At 29.8% G+C, this 27,996-nt stretch overlaps 1 protein-coding gene across 1 annotated transcript; it reads right to left on the reverse strand.

The window, feature by feature from the left end:
* Positions 1-16: 16 nt before the first annotated feature.
* On the reverse strand, positions 17-27,992 carry LOC136981265 (26S proteasome regulatory subunit 6B). The gene is made up of 9 exons (XM_067277568.1): positions 27,859-27,992; positions 14,565-14,645; positions 12,437-12,623; positions 8,995-9,141; positions 8,708-8,911; positions 8,471-8,638; positions 7,006-7,082; positions 302-526; positions 17-228 (listed from the first exon to the last, which is right to left on the reverse strand). Exons 1-9 carry the CDS (start codon positions 27,889-27,891, stop codon positions 115-117), a joined length of 1,236 nt encoding a protein of 411 aa, XP_067133669.1. The 5' UTR covers positions 27,892-27,992; the 3' UTR covers positions 17-114.
* Positions 27,993-27,996: the final 4 nt, after the last annotated feature.

The following is a 27,996-nucleotide window of genomic DNA, read 5'->3' on the forward strand; positions in this document are numbered from 1 at the left end:
TGTAATATAACAAAAATACCATAAACTCTTTATTCTTTCTAAAGAAAACTGGTTAACAAATATAAAATTGTTTACATTCAGTAAAACTAAATTTATCAGTACATATATATCATACTACTTGTAAAATTCGTGCTCGGATTCATCCTTTTTTATGTTGTTCTTGTAACCCTTTTCGAAGTCCTTGGCTAAAACTACATATCTATTCTCTCTCACTGCATGCATTCCAGCCTAAAAGAAAAGAATATACTTTAGCATTGTTCAAAGTTAACATGGTGTAAACAAAATTAGTTTTAGTGCTCACTTCTTGACAGATGGCATTAATGTCGGCACCAGATATTTTGTCCGGTCTAGCCACGTAGTCTTCCAAGTCGACCTCCTCGCTCAGATTCATTTTGGTCGTTATGGTAGAAAATATCAGACGTTTCTGACGACGGTCGGGCAGGGGAAATTCGATCTTTCTGTCGAGTCGGCCAGGCCGTAACAGGGCCGGGTCTAATGTGTCTGCCCTGTTGGTGGCCATGATGACCTGGAAATACAGTGAACTTCACACTTTCCTACTGTATGTTAAAATAAATGTAAAAACTTGTATAAACCAGAAAAACTTATTTCAGCATTACTGACAAATTTTTCCCACACTATTATAAGGTGGAACCTGTGGAATGTGAGCATTGTTATAGATATAACTTAAATATTGGTATGTTTTGTGTTAATGTTTTAAAGAAATTTTAAATAATACCAAATTGCAAACTAGGAATGAAATTAGAACTTTCAAACTTGTTATATTGTAAGCAAATTATCATCATAGTTTTATTGTTGAAGGGTTTTACAAAATGTCAATTGTTTCAAAAAGGTAAATGATACATAATTTAGGCTTAACAACATACAAATTAGTTAAAATGATTGACAAGAGCCTTGCATTGAAAACAAGAAATATGTTAAAAACTAATAAATTTAATATACATATTTAAGGTTACTTATTAAATATTACATCAAATTTAGATTGACACATCTTTCAGTGTTTACATGAGCCAGCAAATATATTGACCTGAAAAATGACATTAAGATTATTGTAATTAGAGCAAAAGTCACAGATTTCTCTATTGGCTACATTTCCACATGGATAAATATGATGAAAACAGAACACATTAATATTTTGAATACAATCAAATTTCTTTTCAATTGTAAATTTTTTCATTTTGATTAAACAGTGAGAATTACTATACTTTCCAAAGCATTGGCAGTAACATTTTTGGTAATTGTTTTTTTAATGAAGTGTTCAAGACAAATGCAGAGAAAAGTATTAAATCTGAATACATGTGTGAGAATCCAGGGGCTGTCTGTCTATAATTTTTAACAAAGAGAGACGTTTTAGAAAGACTCCTCCTTTTCTTGTCTGTTTCCCACAGAGTTCAAACCAGGGAGAATATCGAATGTTGATTTAACTGTTAACAAGTCCTTTCCTCTTTGCATTAACCCACAAAAATAAAAATATGTTAAAACAATCAATTGTAAAATGTGAGAAAGTTAACACTTAACTTAGTCTAAGGAGAAAATTAAAAACGATTGAAGGAAATACTAAACCTACTAATCGACTTTGTTTACTTTTCATCATCGAGCAATGACACCCTTGACGTGTCATCGCTGCCAAACAAATGATCACCTGACCAGATTCCCCCTCTTTAGTCAGCGCAGACATACTAGGAAGAGCATAGATGAAGCTCTACTCCTCGCCATATAGTCCTAAAAGATTATCTTTCTTTTTGTGAGTTGCGCAAATGTTGATTCCCCAGTCCTTCACAGATAATCTATAACAGACATCATTCTTAAGGAGGTATGCTATATGACTGATCTTATATACGCTATCTCTCAGACGGAAATAGGTCTTGGTAGAAATAACGCACACTTGATAGTAAAAATGCTCTCTAGTGATTTGTACTAGATTGAGGGGACTGTATTCCTCATGCCTAAATTTATGTTTGTAACCTTAAAATTCAACAAGTTTAATTATTAAACTTGTTGAATTTTAAAATGATCGTGGACATCTTATTGACGCCCTCACTAACCCTTCCCACTTGATAGTTTAAAAGCCCTCCAATAACTGCTAGGAGCACAAGAATCATGAATTAAGACAAGTTATTTCTTAACTGGTGTCAGTCTTGACAAGAGTGGAAAATTTTACAATTTTTCCACCTCCAACTGTAAGAAAGCCATCCAGTGACAACGTGAGCAGTCTTCACCAGACCAACACCGCTCTGCAGGTTAGGGGTTGGTCCCTAACCTGCAGATTATCTCACAAGTGCCATCTTGGTTTGGTTAAAGTTTGTTTTCTCATTGACAATGTAAGTTTCATTTAGAAACTGCTGTACACTTTCTGTTCCAGTTGAGAATTTATACATAAATGTATATCTTATTTTGAGATCATTTCAATAATATAAAAGGAAAACTTGCTATAAAAGCATCACTAAATTACTACATATCACTGACTCAACACCGGCTTGTACTAACCAAAATGTTCAGAATGCACACCGGTAACAGGTAGAACATTTTGGTTAGCTTGCTATAAAAGATTTATAAAAGATTTATACTTTGAATAAATCTTTTATAGCAACTTTGAAGTAGTGATCATTTTGCTTGTTCTAGCCTACCTAAGATGAGAAAAATCTGATCAAGCCAGAAAATTTTCAGAATCCCATGCAATTCAACTTTCACAGGTTTAATTTATTGTATAAGTAATACCAATTACTCACTTTTCTATTTTAAGCTGTATCAACACAAAATTTATTTATATTTAAACCTCAACCTAATTTAACTATGCTGTAGATACTGTCTGTTTATTAAATATTTGTGCATATTTTGTATACCGCAATGATTTTTTTTTGTTACATATTTAACAATGAATGTTTAACTCAACATTAGTTGAGAAATGTTCAGAGTTAAATAGTCATTGAATCTGTTTGAAAAAATCATTGATATTAACATTTTCATCTGCATTCTATTAACTGAGGATTTTGGTTTTGTAGGCAACTATCACTGTTGAGAGATTTGATTAACAGAACAAGAAAGAATATTGAAATATAATAAGACATTAATTACTTGCTTGTTTTAGAAAGCATTTATTGTGACATTGTCACAATGCCGGGCTGCAATTTTTAATCAAATTCTTAATTTATTTAATTAAAAATATATGCTCTCCATCTCAAATTAGTAGTGTCTTGCCCCTGCACATCATACTTTTCCTTATAACAACAGTCATGTCAGCCATCTATGTAACTCCATTCAAGAGGAAATTTTTGAAATTAAATCACATGACTTTATACGAACTTCCAGTCTAGACAGATAGTTAATCAGGCCTTCCTGACCCTAAGCTTTCCATATCGGAACTTTCATCTATATAACACTATTCTTGAGATTATGGAAGCACACACGAAGATGAAAGTGGAAATTTATATCTACAATTTTTTCAAATTGCAGCCCAATAAAAATAAAAATATGAATTATGGCATTGTCAGAGGACAACACAATTGATTAAAATATTTAAAAAATATATTGAAAATAAAATTTGTCTTTTATTGTCATTTATTGTTTATATTTTAATGTAAATACTGTTGGCCAGTTTTTTTTTATTTTGTTATAGCAGTAGCAGTCTCCTCTAGCTTTTTTTGCATATTTATACAGCATATATTAATCAAAATCAAAATTCAGTCAGAATGCAAATCTTCCTAAGCAAAAATGAACTAACAAGTAAACTAAACTAAATTGATTCTAAAATATACTTTTTTATTAAAATAATTAAAAAAAACAGCATTATCTGTAAGTGTAATTTGCAACACTAATAAGAGATCCCTGTAAACTTTCTAAGAGAACTATATATTAAAAGAGTTTAACATAAATTTCCTTCAGAAACAGATAATCTATAGGGGTGACTTTTTTCTTGCAAATTACACTAATTATAAAAACTAGATGTTTTGTTACAATAAACCTGATCTTATTAGATAAAAGTAAATGTTCAATGTTCAACAATATTAGTCTTTGAGTGAATCATGAAAACTATGCTGATATTTGTTGCTGCGTGACATTCTGGAAAAGGTTTTGGAAGTATCAGCCATAATATAGCTAAAATTGCTATTAGTATCAATGAAATTGACCAACACTCCAATACAGCAGTGCATCACTAATAAATTTTACCTAGTATAAAATCTTTTAAACTGGTAATTATTCCATATGATTGCAGTTAACACTGCCCTAGAAATATAGCTAATTATTTCTTAGCATTCAAAGAATCTCTAAATTAAATAGCTGGTAATATTTTCTATATATTTCGATTAATTTGTACACAATCTAATGTTAAATAATCATCGAACTAAAATAAAATTATTTTGTTTAATTTGTTAGATATAAGTTCTCATATACCAGCAGAACATCTTACTTGTTTACATGTATATATCCCTTGTATAACATGGTAGTTATGTTCTGAAAAAAAAAAAAATGCTGTTGTTTCACATAGCACGGATTTGCAAAAAAACTAACTTGCAAAACATAGGATTACATTCTTTCTCATTACTAAAAGAAATGTTTGGAAATAAATTATTGATTGTTAGTTAAATATTGATTGCTAAAGCAATCACAATTAAAATTACTGTATTACACATTAATATTAATTTTAGTTAAACAAGGGTATTTTCTTTTTAAAATGTATTGTCATCAGAGTGTTTTTGATCAATCTTGATCACAAATATGAGCAACATTTTTCATTTTTTTGCCATAAAATTTTTTTATGCATGACAAAATAAAAACATATTAATCAAAAACCTGTTCTAATGGGTCATATTTGTTCAATCGAGGACTGAGCAATTTTTTCTCCAGAATTTTGAATACCAAATTTTTCAATCAGGGAACTGTTCAAATACTGAGATACCACTGTATTTCATTCATTATTGTTATGAATGATGAATGACTTATGAATGACTTATGAATGATGAATGTTTAAGTAAATGTTGTTAAACTTTTTAACCATAGGTTAAAAAGTTTAACAACACTTACCTAAACATGTTTAAACTAGAAATTTCCCAGTCAAGCATGACAGAATACTTTTTATGAGAAAGTAGAAATTGAAGAATTGAGAAGAGTAATTTCAAGAAAGAGTTAAAATATTTCTACAAATTAAGTAGTTTATACTATCTTTTGTAACAAAGTGCAACAAAACAAAATTTCACCTGAAGTGGACAAAAATAGGAGGAGTTACAGAAAATTCCCTTACAAACACAAACAGCTGACAGCCTTTATAATAAAAAAAAACCATTAAAATCTTTCTTTACAAAAAGGTTTCCAATAATGGACTCATTATATCATTACTTCCAATTGGATAATAGAACATCAGTGGTCACTATGGAAAGATTTTTTTAAAAATTTGTTATAGAAGTAACACAATACGACAATCTTTTTTTAAAGTTTAAACTTTAAACATAAGGAAGAAAGTTTAAAACATGTCATTTACCAAAATATTTAAAAATGCAACTTAAGAGAAATTCTGTTGTCAAGCAAGAACTAAATGAACTCGCATCACTGCAACATTAAGTACAATCACCAATCTAAAATTGATAAAACATTTATTCTATAGCTAATATTTCTGCAAAGTAAGTTTCCTATATTTCGTCAGAACATAAAATGAATAACCAAAATATCATCTGGATTGGATTATAATTGCAGGAGTTATAAGGAATTCACATATACACACAGATGACAGCTTTTATATTATTAATAAAGTTTATTAAATACAAAGATTAATCTATAAAAAGAAAACACAATGACAGTCTTAAAGGCTAAAGTCTGAAAGCAAGGATGATAACACCTGGTTGATAGGAAAGCTAAGGACAAGGAAGAAAAAAATATCACTTTTCATTAAAGCAGGGATCACCAAACTACAGCCCACAGGCCGGATCTGTCCCTCCACCACTCCCACAAATGAGCTAAAATATAATTATTTATATAGAAATATCATAGATTGTAGATAAACTTACACTTATTTTAATTTTTTCTACATAGTAAGTAAAAATGAATTAGTCCAATGTAATTTTTACACCTGATAGTAATTAATATTTATGAAAATCAGTGAAATAAAAAATTTGGCAACTTTGGATATCAGAGCAATTTTGAGTAAGTACCTGCAATGAAGTTTCTAAGAAAAGCAATTACAAGCTTGCTGCAGCAATTGTGTTTGTGTATTGGTAAATAAATATGTTGGTTGTTCTTGTTTTTTGTGTATTCAGTGTACTGTATTGAACAAAATGATTATGCGTCGCCAGTCAGATGGCCAAGCAGTCAATGTGGGTGTGTACCAATCTGGGGACGCGGGATTGCATCTGGACAGGTTGAAAAATCCCAGAAATTTTTCAGAGGGTGGTCCATCCAGAAATGTCAGGCCCTATTCTTCACCATCCAATTGCCCCATTGTAGGCCTGGCCAAACCCATAATGGGCTTGATAAAATAGGCAGGCCTTCATAGTGCCCACAGGGCAGAAAAAGTTAAAAAGTTATGCACTCTTCATTCTCTCAGTTATCTGGCCTGATGTGAAAAAGTTTGGCAACCCCTGCATTAAAGTAAACCTGATGAAAGACACAAAACAAATTGAAAATTTCAATATTGTAAAATCCATGGGCAAATTTGAGACAATACATATGCTTACTTGAATTAAAAAAAGTATTGAACAACAGAGTTTGCACTTAAATGTTGTGAAATTTTGTATGGGGGATTTCCAAGTTTCAAATCGTGTTGTACAAAGGATATCTATATGTGGATTCTTGTTTAATGAAAATATAAATTTGGTATGTTTAATTTGTATTAACTTTACATTTAAATTTATAACCTAATGTTTTATTACTGAAAAAAAAAAAAATGTTATAAGATTTGAGTAACTATTTTTCATTGCAAACATACTTAATAATTCTTTGTATCTAATCAAGGTAAATAGTATACCAAAAGATTAATAATTTTTGTAATTATCTTACTTTGACATTTGTAGTTTGATCAAATCCATCCATTTGATTTAAAAGTTCTAAGAGAATCCTTTGTACTTCTCTGTCAGCTGAAATACAGGAAAAAAAGTTTATTTCAATACATTTATTTAATAAAAGAAAATACAAATGTAGGTTATTAAATAATAATAGTATCAAAAATTTAAAATAGATCTAATATATAGTTTAACACTCAAAATGTATAAAATAAAATTAGACTGGAAAATTTTATAAATTTTAAATTCTGATTTACAATATTCTATGAATTACATAAATTTTTCTTTTTTATATCTGGTCAATTCAGGATTTGGCTAATGATAATTTGATGTAACATGTTGGATTTTGGCCAATAAATGTTTAAACATGGCCTGGGTCCACGGAATGCATCTTAGGCTCTGGAACTACTGCCCTCTCTCTAACTGGCATTGATTCCAACCAATCTGCAGTCAGTCTGTTTTTGTCTTATTATTTATGATAGTGAGTGCAGCCTGATTATTGTTTCAGACCTCAGCCTTTTTTCTTTCTTAAATGATGTGAATTTCAGAATTCACAGTGTAGGGAAGCTAAGCAGTAAAACAAAAACTCAGATTTAATGATTTGCTGGGAACACTGCTGCAAGATAAAGATGAAAATAGTGTAATGTAAAAATATTTTATTGACTATAAACATATAACAATGTGGTAATATATTTAACACATGCTTTAAAATTTTATTTTGATAATTTAGGACAGTTTGTTTATACAATTTGAGTTTTAAATTTCTCTAAATGTAAAGAAAAAGAAAAAATTTTCATAGTTTGATCAGCATTTTCTGGGCAATATTAAAATTGGCTAGAAAATGCCAAACTAAAACTTATTGGCTAGTCCCCAGTATGTAAATTATAAGCCTTAGAAGTTCCTGGAGGCCCTGAAACATGGGTATCAAATGATGATCAGTATTATATTTTCATTTTTAAACTTTTAATTTTGCCACTATCAAAATCTTTATAGAATTTGTTCCCAAAGTAAAATTAATCTAGCAATAGAGCTTCTCTCTCTCCTCTAATGCATTTGTTTTTTTATTTTTTCCAAAGAGGAGGAAATCAAAACTAAAATCCTGCACAGGGCACATGAAAAGCAAGTTACAGTATTGGAAGAGTATAGCACTTTTTATTCCTTTAAATGATATGACTGCATACTTTATATCTGAATTTCCAGATGTAATTGTAACTTTCTAAAAATAAAACTCAAGAAATAAACTGTAAAAATCCAAAATCATCAAGATATTTATTTTTCACTTTAATTACAGAGCTAATTAAAGTGAAAAAAGCCACCCCTAAATGAATAAAAAGAAAGTCTCTTATAAAATATTAAATTATTATAATTAAGCTTCAATAAAATAATTTAAATATTTTTTATAGACTGTTTGGCATTAATAATGCATTAAAAAAATAATAATCATTTTTATCATAATTTCTAACCTCCAGTTTGTGCATCAAATCTTTTGGTAGCAATGGCATCTATTTCATCAATAAAAATAATAGCTGGTGCATTTTCTCTTGCCAAACGAAAGACATCTCTTACCATTCTGGGACCTTCTCCCAAATATTTCTGTACAAATTCTGATCCTACAACTCTAATAAATGCAGCTAAAGTGAAAAAAAATTAAGTATTAAAATTTTGAATTTAAAAACATACATAAAATTTGCAAATAATACCTGTTGTATGATGTGCTACTGCTTTAGCCAACATAGTTTTACCACATCCTGGAGGTCCATACATCAAAACACCACGAGGAGGATCAATGCCAATTTGTTTATACAATTCAAAATGTGTAAGAGGCAATTCAACTGCTTCTCTGATTTCTTGTTTCTGAATATCTAATCCACCAATATCTGCATATGTTACATCTGGTTTCTCATCTATAAAATATCAAAATGCATTTAACTCCTTTCTTTTCAAGGGAAAACAAATTGAAATTGAAACAATTGAAATTAAATTTTACCAGGTCTCAGCATAGATATACTACTGTCTGCTTCTGGAGGCAAAACATCTACTAAGGCATTACTATGCTTATGAAGAGCAACACTTGCACTAGGTTTTAATAATTCTCTATCAATTGTTGATAAAATACGAACATAATAATTTGAACCTAAAAAATAACAAAATATGCATAAATTTGGCACTTCAGAACTTCCTATTCGAATTTGTGTTTCCAATTGAATTTAAAGTTATGGAATATCTTCTGGAATATTGTCTCGTGCGGCCGATAGCATCATTGCAAATCTGCACACAGCACCACTAATGTGCAGACCCACAATGACACTCTCGGCCACATGAGACAATATTCCAGAAGATATTCCATAACTTTAAATTTGGTTGGAAGGAGCACACCGATAAAAGGCAGAGGGGTACACGTATTACACTTGATATCCTCTAAACCAGGTGTTTCTCAACTTTTTTCTCATTGCAAACCAGTAAAATTATGAATAATTTTATGTGAACTAGTAATTATGAGACTATGAATAATGCTTATTTATTATATTTATCTAGAGTTACTATATGTAACAAACAGAGCTCCTACTCAAATTTTTGTTTTAAATACCCTGATTTCCCCTGACCAACTTTGTACAAATTCCCTGATCCTCATGTCGCTGACAGTATGGCACATTAACAAAATAAAACATTATTTGAAAAATTAAAAAAATAAATATATAAAAAATAAATCAAAAAGTTGGAGAAGCAATAATGCTTCTCCAACTTTTTAATTTGTTATTTTTTTCTATTTAACAGTTATATATTTTTTATAATTGCTAAATTATTAAAACTAAAAATAAAATGTTTTATTAAAATAATTTATTCTGTTATTAATCCATATCTATACAACTTTAAAAAAAGAGAAAAGCCATTTATTTATTTATTCATTAATAAATCCTGTGTAATCTATGTATAAATTTATCCCTTAATAAATTTGCTGAACTTCATAAAATATTAATAAACTGAAAAAAACAGAAATTGCTTTATGCAAGAAAAATTATTAAAATAAAAAATGATAAATTATTTTAATTTAAAATGGTATTATATATCATTTTTTGTACTTTATAAATTTTTGAGGAAATTCTGTGTTATGTCCTGGAAAAATTTTGTGTCCTGAAAATATTATGCACCCCTTTGCATAAGTTGTATTGCCTTACATTACTTGTCTGCAGACAGCTACACTTAGTCAACTATGTTGTGAGAAAAAAAACAACAAAGCAAACAAGGAGTCAAATTTCCTGACTTTCCATTACTTTTTCCAGACACTAATGAAAATCCCTGACTTTTCAGGTGGGTAGGAATCCTAAACAAAGTACGTACAGTAACTCTAGATTATTATTTAAATATAATATCTATATTTTTCTGTAAAAAGTCTCTTCCTATTCAGACTATGTCAGTGAGTCAATGAGTCAGAGGCCAATGTAGAATTATAATAATACAATGCAATCCATTTCAAAATTATAAACACACCCAACTTTTTCAATAACAAAAACATTAACAATAGTAATGTATTTATTATATTAGTATGTTGTTTACAACATCAATTTAAACATTTTCTGAAATTTTTTGAGCAACCTGACAATTACGAAAAAAAAACATCATAGATTTTCAATTTTTGATTGTTTCATTTTTGATTGTTTGATTTTTGAAGTATAAATACAGGTACATAAAATTAGTATGATAATTTTTTTTTATTAATTATTAGTTTAATTAGTTGTCAACAGAGGGTAGTATCATTCATTATTACAAATGTGGCACCAATTTTAAACAGTTTTTTTGTGATTTAAAACAATGCTTCCTGGATAAACACTAACAGAGTTGGAAATATGTGAAAATTGCCAACTGAAAGGAGCAGGACAATCTCTAAGATAAATTTCAGCAGCTGTGAATCGATCAACATGTGCTATGAAAAATGTGTTAACTCAGGTGAAAATTATGGCAGAAATAAGCAATGTGGAAAGCCTAAACTACTTGCACCTAGAAATGACAGAAAGGTTTTTTGGCTACTGACAGTCACCAACTTGTCTATCAGAGACGTTGCAATTACAGTTTCACCAGCAACTGTATGGAGATGTATGCATAATCATCATAAAAATGCCAAATTTACAAAAATGGTTGCCAAACCAAAATTAACACAATTGCACAAAACAGCCAAAGACAAAATGACATGGAAAGAGGAGTGGAAAGTAGTAGTCTTTTCAGATTAAAAAAAATGGAATTTGAATAAACCTGACAGTTATAGTCACTACTGGCATGATTTGAGGAAGAATGAAGTCAGAATGAGCAGACAGGAAGGTGGGGGCTCTGATGTGTGAGCAGGATTTGTATGGAGTAATTGATTTGGAGACATTGTATTTATAGAAGGTAGAATGAATTCAGAAAACTATCAAGAACTGTTGTATAAAAATTTAACTTTTGGATCACTTATTGGGGGAGAAAACTGGCAATTCCAACAGGATAATGCTGCCATTCATGCATCAAACTCAACTAAAAATCGATTTGCTGAAAAAAAAAATTAATGTAATTGATTGGCTATCACGGAGCCTTGACTCTCAATGCTATTTTCTATTGGGTTCATATCATCTTGTTTATGGCCAAAACAGACAATACAATACTGTAAATGATCTGAAATAAGCTAACATGGATTGTTGGGAAAATATTAAACAATAACTTCAAAAACTAGTAAAATGTTTTCCTGATAGAGTACTTGAATTAATTAAATCAAATGATACTTACAAAGTATTGAAACATCACAAATTGGTTTTTTTTATTCACCTGTTTTTGTACTTTTGAAACAATCAAAAATTGAAAATCTGTGATAATTTTTTTTGTAATTGTCAGATTGTTCTAAAAATTTCAGATAATGTTTAAATTGATGTTGTAAACAACATACTAATGTAATAAATACATTACTATTGTTAATGTTTTTGAAAAAGTTTGGTGTGTTTATAATTTTGAAACAGACTGTATGTAGTATTATTATTATTAGATCATACTATTCCTAATTTAAAAACATTTTATAGTTGCATTGTAATCACATTAACATATTAGTTTATATAGTGCAAATGAAATAGAATTAACATTACATTCTCTTTATCTTGACTCAGAATTAATGAAATATGTAATATTTATATCATAGTTAAATATTAAAGTTAATCAATAATAATTTGTAACAAATGATTATAATATTACCATATACAGCATGATTCACTTGGTACTGGACACTTATTATGTGAACTATCCCCATATAAAATGAAAAGATGAACATAAATAGGACAATCCTTCATTTCATAAAGCAATTGATAAAAGGTACGTTTCACCTTATATTATTCAAATGTGACTATGCAATCATGAAGTATTGAACAATAAGTATTCAGTCTTGATTGAATCATCCTATATAAAGAACCAACCTGTTGTGGATCCTACAATTCCAGTATTCTGATCTACAGCTTCTAAAAATTGACCAATAACTAATGGTACACTTTGGATACGCTTCACCTCTTCTTGGGCATGTAAATATTCCTTCTTTAAATTTTTTTGTTCATCCTTAATATATTCTTCTTGAACTTCAAGAAATTCCAATTGTCTTTGCAGTTTCTATATAAATAAATATATTAATTTTAAATTTGAAAAAACATTCACCACCTAACACACAAAATGAACAACACAACAGTCCAGCCAACATGCTTCAGTGGCAATCTAGCCACTGACCACCAAAACCAGAAAACCATGCCAATAGATGAAGTTGACTCAAGAAATAAATGAATTTATAATCCATACCTACTACACCATCACAAAACTCAAAAGGAACATGACAACTTCACACAAATATCCACATCTTACTGTTAAAGAGAAGAGTTGTTAATTAGAAAATTAAAGAAATTTTTTAAGCTAGGAATAACGTTCCTTTAAAAGAAAATTATATGAGTTTCATCTTAAAATTCATGTAAACAGACACTAGAAATTATCAAAGTTTTCTTAAAAGAATAGTTTTTTTTTTTTTTGTTGTTGTTGTTATAAAAATTTGTATTAGTATACATCTATTGACAACTCTTATTTAAACTGCTCAGATGTTTTTGGTATGTTATAATCATATCATTTTCATCTCATATAAAACAAACTTTTTTAATTTGCTTATGATGACCATTAAGAACTGATAATTGATTTTAAACCAAAATAATAATAGTATGACAATTCTCAGAATTAGTTTTTTATTCTAACGTAATGTTTTTGTCATATTTACACGATTATATTAAAAATTTAGGTTTTTTTTTTATAGTAATAATCTTGCCAAAACATAAAATAAGCCCATAATAAAAATGTAGTTATTATTTCAGAAATATGTTCTAAAACTTCAAGAATACAAACTTTCAGAAAATTTAATATTTACAATATATTGATTAATACAGAAACATGGTATAGGTAAGAAATACATTATAAATGAGCAAAGTAATTTTTTAATAAAAGTTTTTATAATTTTTAACTAATGCAAAATCATTTAAGGTAATGGAAAATATTTTTATTGGATGAAAAAACTATTCAAGATGCAAAGTGGCAAGAGATTTTTATTTATTTAGTTACTTATATTATTTATTTTCCATCTTGTATGTTATTTTGAGTTTTGAGTTATGAGTTATGTTGAACTTCAACTGCAATTTAACACTTCCAGATAATATCTGATTATACAAATGAAGTACTAACATTTGTATAATCTCATACTAACATTTGCATAATGAATGGAATTTTATCCCACTAACATAGAATTTAAAAATGATTTAAAATATCAAATAATGTTATCCTAAGTTTGGTAACCAGATAATAGTAAGAATACTAGTCAGGAAACATTTTTTGTTTGTAAGCATATTCAATATGCAAATTAACAGCATATAAAAAAAACATTGTCAAACTGATATAGCAAGCAGGACTTCACTCCTGCTGATCAGTACCTAGCTATGGAATTATGAACTATTGCTAACTGTGATTGATTGAATTGATGCTTATTAAAGGTTTTTCTTCTGAAGGTTCTTTTCCCTAATCAGATCATTTGAGATTTTTAATAATTGAATTTTGTTAGTAGCACTAACAAAGCATTTTATAACAGTTAATATTGACCAACATAATTATAAAAAACGATGGAGTCAGACTTTCTATTCTTCTTTATCTTAAAGTATACGAAAAAATTATATTTTTCTTCCAGTTCTGACTTATGGATATTGTATAACTAAAAAACTTTTCTAAAACAGTGTGTTAACAATGAATAAAAAAGATTACAGTTAAAAAGATAAAAAGAAAGTAAAAGAAAACTTAAGTTAATATTGAATTTGAAATTTGTAATATTTGAGCTTCATACTAACTAACTATTTTTGTTGAAATTAAAACTTTTGTTTTGTAGTTCAGAAAATTCAGTATTGGCATTTATTAGTTCTTTTGATACTTCACAAACTCTGGTGCAAGGGTCATTTCTTTAACATTTTAGACCTTTCAAAGAATTCACTAATATATCATTGTTTTCAAATATGGTATCATAAAAATTCTTACCTTATATTTTGTGTATAAATCTTCTAATTCTGAATCTTCAGGATTTGGAAGATTCAAAACTGGCTTTGGTTCAATTTCTTCCTGTAATAAAATATCAATTATTTTAAATCAAAACAGAAACAATAAATTCACTTTTATTTATATTTTAATATTTAGATAATTTTGAAAACTTTACTGAATGTTGACGTTATCATTCATGAAAAATAAAATTTACTGAATTCATATATATATTATATTATATATATATAATTTATTTTACTTATTATTCTTACAGAATGGAATGTTATTTTTCTTATTTTTATCTGAGTATTTACTTATATATATATATAAGTAAAAAAGTATTAAATGGTATTAAATACTCAGATAAAAATAAGAAAAAACTTCTTACTCTCTCTGTTACTACACAACTTTTTCAAATTTTAAAAGCAATTTATTTTTTTAATTGCTCCTGTATAAATACAATTCTACAGTAATAATAACTAACTTTACAATGAAATTTTTTTCTAATTTCTAAATAAATAAGACACACAAATTAATTTAGGGCTGTACTTTTATTCATTGGGCTGCATTTGAAAAAATTGAAGACCTATAAATTCCCACTATCATTCAGTCTTTCCTTAATCTCGAGAACAGAGTTAGATAGATGAAAGTCAAGACCAGATGTGGAAACCTTAGAGATAGGAGGCCCCAATTAACCATATACAAACATCTGATGCAAACTGGAAGTCATATTATTTCAATTCAAAACCTTCTCCTGAAAACAGTTAATAGAAGACCAGCTTGACTATTCTTAAAAAGAAAAGTATGATGTATAAGGAGCAAGACACTGTAGTGCTAATTTGATGTGGAGAACATATATTTTAAGTTTATTTAATTTAAAATATGATTGAAAATTGCAGCCCGCGATTGTGATGATGTCACAATAAATAATTGCTTGTTACAAATTAGGGAACAAGCAAATTATTTTTTTTAATAAATAGTATTCAATCATAAGATAATGCTTTCATTTAGAATTTTCCTTAAACTAAATCAAACTTCCTAAAATTTAAATCCAAACTACTCATAAATATGAACCAATAAAAATAAATAAGATAAATCTAATAGATATCTTTTTATATAATTTTCACAAAAACTTTTCATTCTTTCTCTAGCAGTTTCTTAAGTCCACTAGTAGCCTGGGACACCCCTAGTGGGCATTCTAGCAGCATTACAAATTCCTATGAGGCATGTTTGATGCACTTGATACGTGAAAGTTTTATGCATTTAATACAAGTATACCTCACCTTACGTCAGTAATTGGTTCCAGGAGAGGCGACGTAAGTCAAATTTACTTGTGTAGTTACGACGTAAGTCGAACTATGGTGGAAAATGCCAATAATGATCTCTTAAAGACCGTTAAATAAGACAACACCACAAACAGATGTTTTCGTGTTTCATTCTCTAGAATTTATGATGATTATATACACATTTACTATAAATGTACATAATTTAATATGATTTTATGTGCTTTTAATGCTTTTCTAGTGATATTATGGCTTCAATATTTGTGGCAGATGGATGTAAAGTTGAATAAAATGACTTTAACTTGATTTTTATTTTTCCATATACTTTTCTGACAAATGTCGTATAATCGAGAACGACATAACTCGAGGTATACCTGTATATATAAATGTATACAATTCTTCATCTTAAAAACTAATCTTAACAGATCAATACATTTGTTATTTGCCCCCTGGTGCACGTTACAGGCATCCCGTGACAATAATAAATTCCTATTACGAATATACTGAATTATTTATATTGTTATTGGCCAAATGAATAATAATTTATTATTGTTAATTTAAATGTTTAAAATATGACACATAACAGGGGTGCCTCTAGTACCAGTTTTTGGCGTAACATTACATGAACAGACAGATACACATTCAATGGATTATATATATATATAGATTACATAGGAGAACAAACATTTTCAGCCATTTTAAATGGCCTCCTTCAGGAACTGTAACATTGTAATGTCAATTAGCAGATATTCGAATGACGTCATTGTTTACAAAAGTTTCTTCTTTCTTATGACGTCATAGTTTAAAACAAAAGTTTGAGAAACAGACATGGGTAAAATTGAAAACAAAATAAAGTAAAATGAGTTTAACAACTTTAAAACAAACGACAATTGCCACTAAGATTAAAAAATTATATTAAATAACTAGAAAAAATTTGAGAGAAATGTAAACAAGTTCGCAACAAATTTGATGAGATTAAAACGTCACCTGTCGTTTGAGAAGGATGGATTAGCCCATTTAAGGGGTTATCGAGGAGTGATTGCCAAGCAGTGGAGAATGACTCTGCATCTTTGCTGTTAATACAATTTTCTTTGAGGAGTTTCACAAAGATTTCTAGTGTTTCTATTGTTCTTAGTTTGTTACTATCAAACATTGGTATGATAATCTTAGCCTCTTCCCATTTGGCCATTATATTCGGCTCGCTAGCAAATTGGGCTAGGGTAGTATGAAACTTTTTATTGTGTATCGTATTTATGCTCAGCTATCCCTTTTGTAAGTGATCTGTTGGTTGTGCCTAGGTATGTTAAGATATTGTTCAGATTAAACCTGTTGTCCTCTAGCAGAACTGAGTATATCCAGGTTTTCTGGCTTCTCTGCATTTATCTTTGGTATTAGCCAAAAGTTTATATATCAAAAGGTTGCATTTGTACTTAACATCAGTTTTGACCTTTTTGGTTATGATTTTATATGCTTGGCTCATTCTAGGCTCAAAACAACCACAATGCGTTTTCTTTGCTGTTTTGGAGGTCCGTGATTTACTGCTTCTGTTTCTAAGCAACTATGTATCTTGTGAGCTAGCCTATCTATTAGTTTACTGTTGTAACTGAGGGCTATGGCAATGTGTCTAATGTGTTCTATTTCTTGTAGTGCATCCTTGATGTTAGAGCAATGGGTACATGCTCTTTGGATCAGAGCCCTGTATGCTGCTACAAGGAGTTTTTAAGTACTATTTTCATAGTAAAAAACACAACTGCAATTTTTTAAAAAATTTTATTCTTACATGAAAGCCTGTACCTTAATCTACTTTTCAACATAACTTCCTCCAATATACAGGCACTTTTTATATTGTACAACCAGCTTCTGAATTCCATCCTCATAGAAACCTACCACTAGGTTTGTCAAGCCACATGTGGACCGGCATTGTTATGAAGCAAAACAATCCCCTTACTGAGCTTGCCACACTTTTTGTTTTGGATAATGAAATCGTAAAGAGTCTGTTTTCTCAAACTTTTGCAACAACTTTCTGCACCAAGTCTTCAATAATGACAGACGGTCGCTCGCTACACTCCCCATCATGGACATTAATTAGTATGGCTATCTTTAAATGCTCTATTTCATTTTCTTACCACTTCATCGCTTTTTTCCATACACCTCATTAATCTGTTGATGAATGTCAGCTGCTTTCATGTCTTTTGTATTAAAAAAATATCACTGTGCATACTACACAATCAGCAGGATTTTCAATTGTTTGAGGCATTTTAAACACACATAAACAAATGTAAAACAAACAGATGCTTCTGTAATTGCGTCTATGGCTAGCCATCAGATGTAGGTACTCAATGCACATTCACGAAACACCGTAGCACTGCAGCGGTCCTATTTTAAAACAGTGCTTACTTGAAAAACATGCCACGTATTTTATAAGTAAACGGGTCATTACAGGTTGACCTCCAAATATACCTGGGAGATGATTGTATAGCCACAAAGGTATACCATAAGCCTAATCTATAATCTTTCTTCATCCCCTCAATCTCTAATGACCCATTTACTTATAAAATAGCAGTGTACAGGGATCTGATCCAAAGAGTGTTTACCTATTGCTCTAACATCAAGGACGTGCTACAAGAAATAGAACACATTAACACATCGCCATAGCCCAGTTACAACAATAAACTAATAGATAGGCTAGCTCACAAGATACATAATTGCTTAGAAACAGAAGTGGTAAATCACGGACCTCCAAAACAGCAAAGAAAACACCTTGTGGTTGATTTTGACCCTAGAATGAGCCAAGCATATAAAATCATAACCAAGAAGGTCAAAGCTGATCTTACATACAAACAACTGTGACCAGAGGGTCAGCACCTATTTAGCACCTTGTCAGGACTGACACTACTGTGTCTTCTACGATAGACACAGAAACCTTGATGGCTGCAAATTCGGAATTCGGAAGAGCGGTCACATGCATGGGCGGTCGGATTTAGGATGGAGGAGTGTTGAGAGACGGATCTGAAATGAATCATCGGATACAAGGTTAACAACTAAAATAACTGATTTAATTCAACAAAAAGAATACATAGCTCTATGCTATCAAATAATGATTGAGAGAGAGAGAGTTTACAAGAAACTACAAGTTGATATATATATTTTGAATGCACTAAATTGTGCGGACTTCCAGATCACTAATTTGTCGTTTGGTTGGTTGGGGAGGTGTTAAATTTCCCTTTTTCTTGATGGCGGTAAGATATAATAATGAATAACTGGAGAACTGGATATAATAATCCAGGAAGTTCAAAGCTGTTAAACACAGAGTATGAAATCCTTAATGACGATACCTCTCATTTTTTTCAGGGCACTTATTTTGATGCGCTTGTTGAACTGTTGACGACCCCTTGTCCTTCAGTTACTCTTTTTTATACTCCAAATCACGTTATCCTTTTTCACCAATTGCAAATTTTAGCGATTAGTTCCCAGTGACACATTCAACGAGTTCCCTGGAAAAGGAAACAACTTCAGGGAGAGATGCGATCATCCTCTGGTAATAAAGTTGGAAAAACTTTCAAAAGATGAAAAATGAATTTTCTCTCCAAATTTTCATCAAGTCCAACTCTCACACAACCCTTTGATATCTAAACTTTTGGCTAATACCAAAGATAAATGCAGTAAAGCCAGAAAATCTGGAATATACTCGGTTCTGCTAGAGGACAACAGGTTTAATCTGAACAATATCTTAACATACCTAGGCACAACCAACAGATCACTTACAAAAGGGATAGCCGAGCACAAATATGATACACACGAAAAGTTTCATACTACCCTAGCCCATTTGCTAGCGAGCCGAATATAATGGCCAAATGGGAAGAGGCTAAGATTATCATACCAATGTTTGATAGTAACAAACTAAGAACAATAGAAACACTAGAAATCTTTGTGAAACTCCTCAAAGAAAATTGTATTAACAGCAAAGATGCAGAGTCATTCTCCACTGCTTGGCAATCACTCCTCGATAACCCCTTAAATGGGCTAATCCATCCTTCTCAAACGACAGGTGACGTTTTAATCTCATCAAATTTGTTGCGAACTTGTTTACATTTCTCTCAAATTTTTTCTAGTTATTTAATATAATTTTTTAATCTTAGTGGCAATTGTCGTTTGTTTTAAAGTTGTTAAACTCATTTTACTTTATTTTGTTTTCAATTTTACCCATGTCTGTTTCTCAAACTTTTGTTTTAAACTATGACGTCATAAGAAAGAAGAAACTTTTGTAAACAATGACGTCATTCAAATATCTGCTAATTGACATTACAATGTTACAGTTCCTGAAGGAGGCCATTTAAAATAACTGAAAATGTTTGTTCTCCTACCTAATGGACTTAAAGTACTAGAGAAAGAATGAAAGGTTTTTGTGAAACTTATTTAAAGAAAATCCAGCTTTCCATGCATGGATATTTTTTTCACTATGATTATTAAATTGATAAAACCAAATGCAAGTAATTTTTGATATTAAAAGCATTTAATAATTTTTTCAAAGTGTATTCATTACAAAATGTATAATAGAATAGATATAAATTTTTGACTATAGAAACATTGTTTTTATTACATTTTGGAAAAGGATCTATATTTAGATGATGTGAACAACTAACTTAAAACATGAAAAATACTCACTTATAAAAATACTTTAAAAAGGTACAAACAATTGGGAAAGGCATTAAGTTGATAAATATCTTTTATTTCAAATAAAATTGGAACTGTAATGTTTACAGTGAAAGAAATAGTTTTGATATAGTATCATAATTTTATGCAAATAACCAGCACTGGTGCATACTCTGCAGAAAGTTGCTAGAATAGAAATAAAATCTTTGGATAACCCATACCTTCATATTTTGCACATATTACTTTGTATCCTCAGTAGTCATTGAAAGCATTACATTTACCTGCATGAAGTTTAAAACATTTCAAATATTATAACATTTTTTTTTGTCTTCTTTCTGTTAGCAGTTCATTATACATGAAACACAAAACAAAATACTGACACAAACTACTAAACAACAAACTACAGTGGAACCCCGGTTAACAAAACGCCCTGGTTAATTAACAACCAAATCAGTTAACGAATTTTTATTTTGCAAAAATTTTGTCTCGGATAACAGATGAAATTCAGATAACGAACGTAACAGTTTTTTGTGTCAAATTTTAGTTGCTGTTAGGCATGTGCAAGTTAAGCATTGCTTTTCCGAGTGTTAGTGCTAAACTTTTTTCAGTTACGTGATTTATATATTTAATCAATATGGCATCCAAGAAAGAAAAAAGTGATAGTAGCAATAGAAAATGACAATGCGAAATGAATGACAATGTGCTATCACATTTGAGAAAAATTTTGATTAAAAGAGGAAGACAATCAACTTTAGATCAATTTCTTGTTCCTTACCAAAAGAGACCTCGACTTGAAGAATCTCCTGATGAAGTGCTACCCGTTATTTCTTTGAGGGGGGATTCCCCTTCTAAGCATTCAGCTCTGTATATCTCCATTACTCTGCCACCAACTACAACAAACTGCTATTTTATTAAATAAAGTTTACATGTTTGTTGCTGTAATAATGGATACTATGTTTTCCTACATTTTGATAAAAAAAAAACCTACTGTATTTTACAAATAAAATCACAAAAATTTCAGAGGCTAGAACAGATAAATTGCATTTGCATTAATTTCTATGGAAAAATTGCTTCAGTTAAATTAATGAACAATTCAGTTAACAAACAGTCGCGGAATGAATTAAGTTTGTTAACCAGAGTTCCACTGTATAAAAAATGGCTGCCAAATGACAACTTTTATTCGATCACTTCATTTTTGATTTATTTATACTGAAATCATTTATTTTATTATATATTTGATTAATAGTGGATTAGAATAGAAATAATTTTGTCAAAATAAATTAGAAAATGATTAGCAATAATTTGGATATGAAATAAATTTAAAAGCATTCAATTCTTATTCACTATAAAGAAGTATACTTCATTCAATGAAAAATGTGCTTCATTATATGGTAATGATATGATGAAATGTAATGGTCAAACCATCCAATAGGCTATTAAAATTTATTTTGAAAATTATGCAAAATTTTATTTTACTACTATTGTCTAACTTGAAAATTATTTAATATTTGAATTGTAAACAATGTCACTTTACAGTGTAAAAATTCATTTTATATTAATTACAATTTAAAAACATTGAAGGAAAAAAGGGCAAAATTATAAATCATCATTAGCTTTTATTTCATTAACAAATCAGAAAGGCAATACTGTTGTGCATAAATATGACAAAACTTTGCACAGTTAAGCTACTGCTAACATTTTAGGCTACTTATATATTATTTTAATCAATGGATATTAAAAAGATTTCTAACGTAACAGCATGTTCACATTTCCTTGTAAGAGATCAACATTTCATTTTATTATGTCTGCTATATTGATTTGTAGGCATCACAACTATCCTTGTTTGGCAATCAATTTCCCATGTCTACTTACAACAAAAGTTACATGTTCCTTTTAATTCAACTTTTTGGATCTTTATTATGCCTTCAAAGACAAAATATTTCTGATTACTGTTTCAAAATTATTTTTCATAGATGGGAACAAAACTTTACAAGAATCATTACTTTGACATGTTAATTCATCACATTAGCTAGCCAGGCAGAAAACTCAACCAAACAAGCCTGGAAGAGAACACTGATTATGTTATATAAATAAAATATACTTTACACATTAAAGTCAGTTTTATTAATTACTCAAATATTTACTACCATATATCTCAGGAAATAAGAAAATAGTTGAATCATAAAAAAAAAATCCCCCAAAATCTGGGGTCATCTTATAGGACAGATACAAAAAAATTAGATAGAAATTTATATAAATTAAAACCATTATAAAAAAATGGACAAACTAATTATTTACTAGTAGAAAGTAGGGTATGTCCACAAAATAGAATACCCCATACAATGTTTTTGTGAATAGTTAAGGTCATTACCCGAATGCCGAATCAGTGCAGATGCTTGTAACAATCGCAAGGCAGTGCTGCCAGATGGAAGAAAATAAATTTGTTCATTTCAAAAAAATTACAAATAGGACATAATTCCATACACGCTATACAGTATTATTATTCAGATGATGATCACTGATCTAAACTAAATTCATAGGTCGTTGATAGTTTGGGAGTCATCATAGGACAGATATAAGCTAAAACTATAAAACTTCAATAAAAATTTATACCTAGTTTTATCTGAAGGTTGTCTTATCTGCCGAGATATATTCCTAATGTAATAAATACCCTATATCAGCTACGTTGTTAAATGATGTGATAGTAATGTCTGCTTATGTTACATGATTGGAACAAGACTAATACAATGTGTTCAATAAAGATAAAAACACCCAACATTTTATGAATAATTTGAAAGTTCTAAGAGCTAATACTATCTGATTGTTGTCACTTATTTCTTTCATAAAGACACTTGTACACTAACAATTACAATTCTAAATAAATTAGCAGGATTATTACAAAAAAATATATGAATTAAAATTTGAAAAACAATTGTAACTGAAAATTGTTTTTGGAAGTCACTGGCATTTGTAACAATGGAACATGACAATTTTGTAGCTTTGGTAAAATTTATTTATATATATTTTAATGTAAATACTGTTTGCCAAAATTTAATTTTTAAATATGTTTAACTGGATATCTATGAAACAAATCATCTAACTACTGATATTTCTGTAATAAGTTTCTTGTCTAGTCTTGTATTCAATTTTATGAACTCTGACGACTTTTCTTTTATCAATCGTCACCATTTCTGTGCTTCTCATAACCCTTTACATCACAAAGAGTTGATAAGGGACTCAAAGTCCAAAATGCATACTAGGAGCGCGATTCTCAACCTTCTTAGCTCTGCGACCCCCAAATACTAAATATAAATAAAATTAATATTTCACAACCCCCCCACCCAAAGGAATAATAACAGTAAGCCTTACTATTACTAATTGAATTTTGACTAACTATAAATGTAAATTTTTTAAAATTGCACAAATCATATTATATAATTCACATTGCACAACCTGGTACTGTTTTGCAAAACAGTACCAGGTCATGCAACAGGACAATGTCTTTTTGATGTTTTTTGTGAAGCTACGAGAAACTATAACAACATAGATTGGACAAAATGTATTGCAGTATGTAGTGATGGTGCAAAGGCGATAACAGGAAAGAACAGTGGATTAATGAAAATATTAATAGATCATCTTATACCAAGGGCGAAATGGACACACTGCTTCCTTCACAGACATGCTCTTGTCACAAAAAAATATGCCAGAAAATCTCATTCAAATTTTTTGTGAAGCTGTAAAGTTGGTTAATTTTATTAAAAGCTGACCATTACAGAACAGACTGTTTGCTAAACTATGCAATGAAATGGATGAAAATAAAAAAATCTCTTCTTTTCCATACAGAAGTTAGATGGTTATTGCGAGGGAAAGTGTTAACCCGAGTATTGGAATTGCAGCAAGATGAATTATTAATATTTTTCCAGGATAAACAAACACCATTCTCACTGTTTTTACAGAATAATGAGGGTATGTTTTTGTTGGCTTACTTAGCTGATGTATTTTTGCATTTAAATGAATTGAATGTGAATTTACAAGGACATGATAAAAACATTTTATTAATGACAGACAAAGTTCATGCATTCATTAAGAAGCTTGATATCTGGATTATTCGCCTTCAAAGCAAAAATTTGGATACGTTCCCACTCACTTCGAATTATATTGAGAAAAATTTGAATGAACAAAACACTATTATTCACCACAGTTTGGATTGAATGAAGATGCATTTGCATGAGCTAAAAATTCAGTTGACAAAGTATTTCCCAGAAGATAAAAATGATTTCTCGAAGAGATGGCTACTGAATCCATTTAGTGAAAATGTTGTTGCCGCTGCTAAGTTGAGATTCACAACCAGCTCGTCGAATGTCTGCTGACAAAACGCTACAACTGCAATTTACATCTGAAGATTTAAATACGTTTTGGCTTGCTCGTTGACATGAATATGAAAATTTAGTCACAGAAGCATTGAAAATATTAATCCCTTTTGCCATGTCTTATCTCTGTGAAAAGGGTTTTTTGTCTATGGTTGCACTAAAAACTAAATACAGGAGTTGTCTTTTATCACTCAAAAACAATTTGCTTTTGTGTTTTTCTAACGTAGATCCACGTATGGAAAAAATTTTAAATGAAAAACAAATGCAACCATCACATTAATTTCTTTTCATGGGTACTTATTGTAAGTAAAATGTTTATAAGTTTATAATAAATAATTTTTTCTCATAAAATGATTTCATTGTTGTTTCGTGACCCCCAGGTTGAGAAACGCTGCATTAGACTATGGCAAGACAACCTAATGGGCATTATTGTTGATATGAGTGTATAAACTGTCAATGGTTCTAAGCCACCATATAGCATAGCACTAATAACAGTTGTTTTTTTTAACAATAACTTGTTACTGTTATTTACAAATAACACTGCCCATTACTACCATATACAGTATTAGATATAAAATATTATGTAATTATGCAGTAAAATCTGTCTAAAATGAAATCTGAATAAAAACAAAAGATTTTCTATGTTAAATTTTACCATAAGCTAGAAATCTGTCCAGCCAAACAACCACCGGATTACATGAGGCTACTTTTCTGCAATTATAATTGCAGAAAAGTAGTCCCACCTAAACTGACGGTTTTTTGGCTTTACAAATTTATCTGGTTTTGTGATGTTTGTTTTTATAGAAATCTGTCCGACACAAATAGGTGTCATTGGATACAAACAACATAACCTGGATAATACAAAAAATTAAGATTGCATTTGTAGACAAGTAAAATTGTCTGTAAGTATAGCAGTTATTGATGAGCATAACAATTTTAATCCTCACCTGAGAAACAGGTGAGGATTGAAATTGATCATACAACAAGGGAACCTATGGACTCAAGGTCTTAATATTTAGACTTTGTTGATGGTCAGATGGCTGGGTAGTTAAGGTGTCTGGGAACCCAGGAACTAATCAATCAAGTTGAATTTTTCAGGGAATGATCCATTCCAGATATGTCAGGCCCCTCATCATCCGGCCACCCCATTGCAGGCCCTATCAAACTTATGATGGGCTTATCTTCACAAGATAAAAAGAGTAAAAAAATATTTTGTCTTTGTTGGAATATAACTAGAGGCAGAACTGAATACTTTTAAGAATTGAATGAATTTCTGAGAAATGAGCTCTTAGGAACAAATAAGTCAAGCTCTTGAGTTCAAGTAATGAATGTAATTCACGAAAATAATGAAAATAAGGTAACACAATTAGTGCCTACTTGTCTTGTTTAGAGCAATTAGTAACTAACTAGGACAGAGTATTCAAAACAAAGTTGTTTAATATGTTAGTAATGACATTAGTAACTTTAGTCTAATTAAAGTACACTATTAGACTACCAAAATTCTTCGAGAAGCCAGATCACAAAATAACTCAGTCTCCGTATTGCCGTAACATAATTAGGATTTTTGTTGGCGGAGCAAGACATTAGTTTTTAGTGTTCAAACCAATTTGTCTACTATCATTTGAGCTCATAAGAATCAAATCAAAGAACTTTCAGTATTTGAAAACCTAGCACAAGTTTTTCAGAACACAACATTTTACAATCAAACAGTTTTCAATTCTTGCATTTAAAGACATCCATCTTTAAATAGAATTGCTCCAGATCAAGGGGCGGGAAACTTTCTTTAGCCATTACCCCAAAATATATTTGTGTAAGTCGACATTATCCCCCTCATTTTGAGGAGAAAATCGATACAAATTTAAATTAAACACTATTTATTGAATCATTTTACACTGAAAATAATAAATAATAGACAAACCAAATAAAATTATCATTTGGAACACAATAATTTCATTGAAAACTTTTACTCTTTAGGTTTTGGAGAAATTCCTTATTACCCCCAATAATTTCATTTTTACCCCATTTGGAGTAATTTACCCCAGTTTTTCTACCGCTGCTCTAGATTAATTTGGATTAAGCCTAGTAATAGAATTTTTATGTATGTAAAAGTGATTTTACTATTAAAAAATGCATGTAAGTGCATGACATTTATCTGGTGTATTTTGAAAGTAAGAAAAAAAAATGGTAGGTTTTTTTCAATTATCATAGAGAAATATGTGTTATGAGAAACTTATACATACGTTTATTATGTAACAGACTGAAGAGCGGCAAAAGCCCAAAATGCATCTCAATACAGATTAAAAACTTGATGATGAATTATTTGCCAAGTATCTATTAATTCACAAAGTCACAACATTGAACCAGACAAAACAAGAAGATGACATGGTTTTGACAAAACAAATAAGACAGGAAAAAAAAAATGCTAAAACCTGCACAAAACAGAAAAAATAATTTGTCACCAACAATTCTGGTTTGCACAGGTTTTATTTATTTAAAGAATGTGCTAAATGTATGTAAATATAAAATCATATTTTTTACACAGTAATGTTTAATTTCATTGGCATTATCATTTAAGACTAGAAATTTCAATGGTTTCGGCAAGCATTTGAAGATTATCTGGTTTATAATAATATAATATGGTTAATCTTTTGGAACAAAAAATCTCTTACAATAATTTTGAATTATTTTAACGCGTTAGAATAAGCATCAAAGATGGCGCAGACGTAAATGATACGGCATAAAATTTTAAATTACCTTATAAAACTATTTACATTTTTTCGTTTATAAATTGTCAAAGTATAATTCCTACGTATCAAAACGCTTCGTCTATTCATAATTAATTATACACGTACGTACAAATAAATTTAAAAATCTAACTTTAAATAATTTGCAAGTCATTCTTCCTATCAACATAAACTACTTTTTGATAAAAACAAAGAATTTATATAAAAATGTATATTTGAATAAATCACAAAATCTCCATCTCACCCTATCCACACTGGTTATTCCGATTTCTTCCATTTTTCTGAAAATAATTCAGACGATTCTCTTTTATCGTAAGAAAATGAAGGCAGACGAAGAGCGTCTTGATAAACAGTGTTGCCAACGTACTTTGATCAGACGTTG

The sequence above is a fragment of the Centruroides vittatus genome, unplaced genomic scaffold, assembly GCF_030686945.1.
Source record: "Centruroides vittatus isolate TY-2023 unplaced genomic scaffold, ASM3068694v2 contig_749, whole genome shotgun sequence".
Classification (NCBI taxonomy): Eukaryota; Metazoa; Arthropoda; class Arachnida; order Scorpiones; family Buthidae; genus Centruroides; species Centruroides vittatus.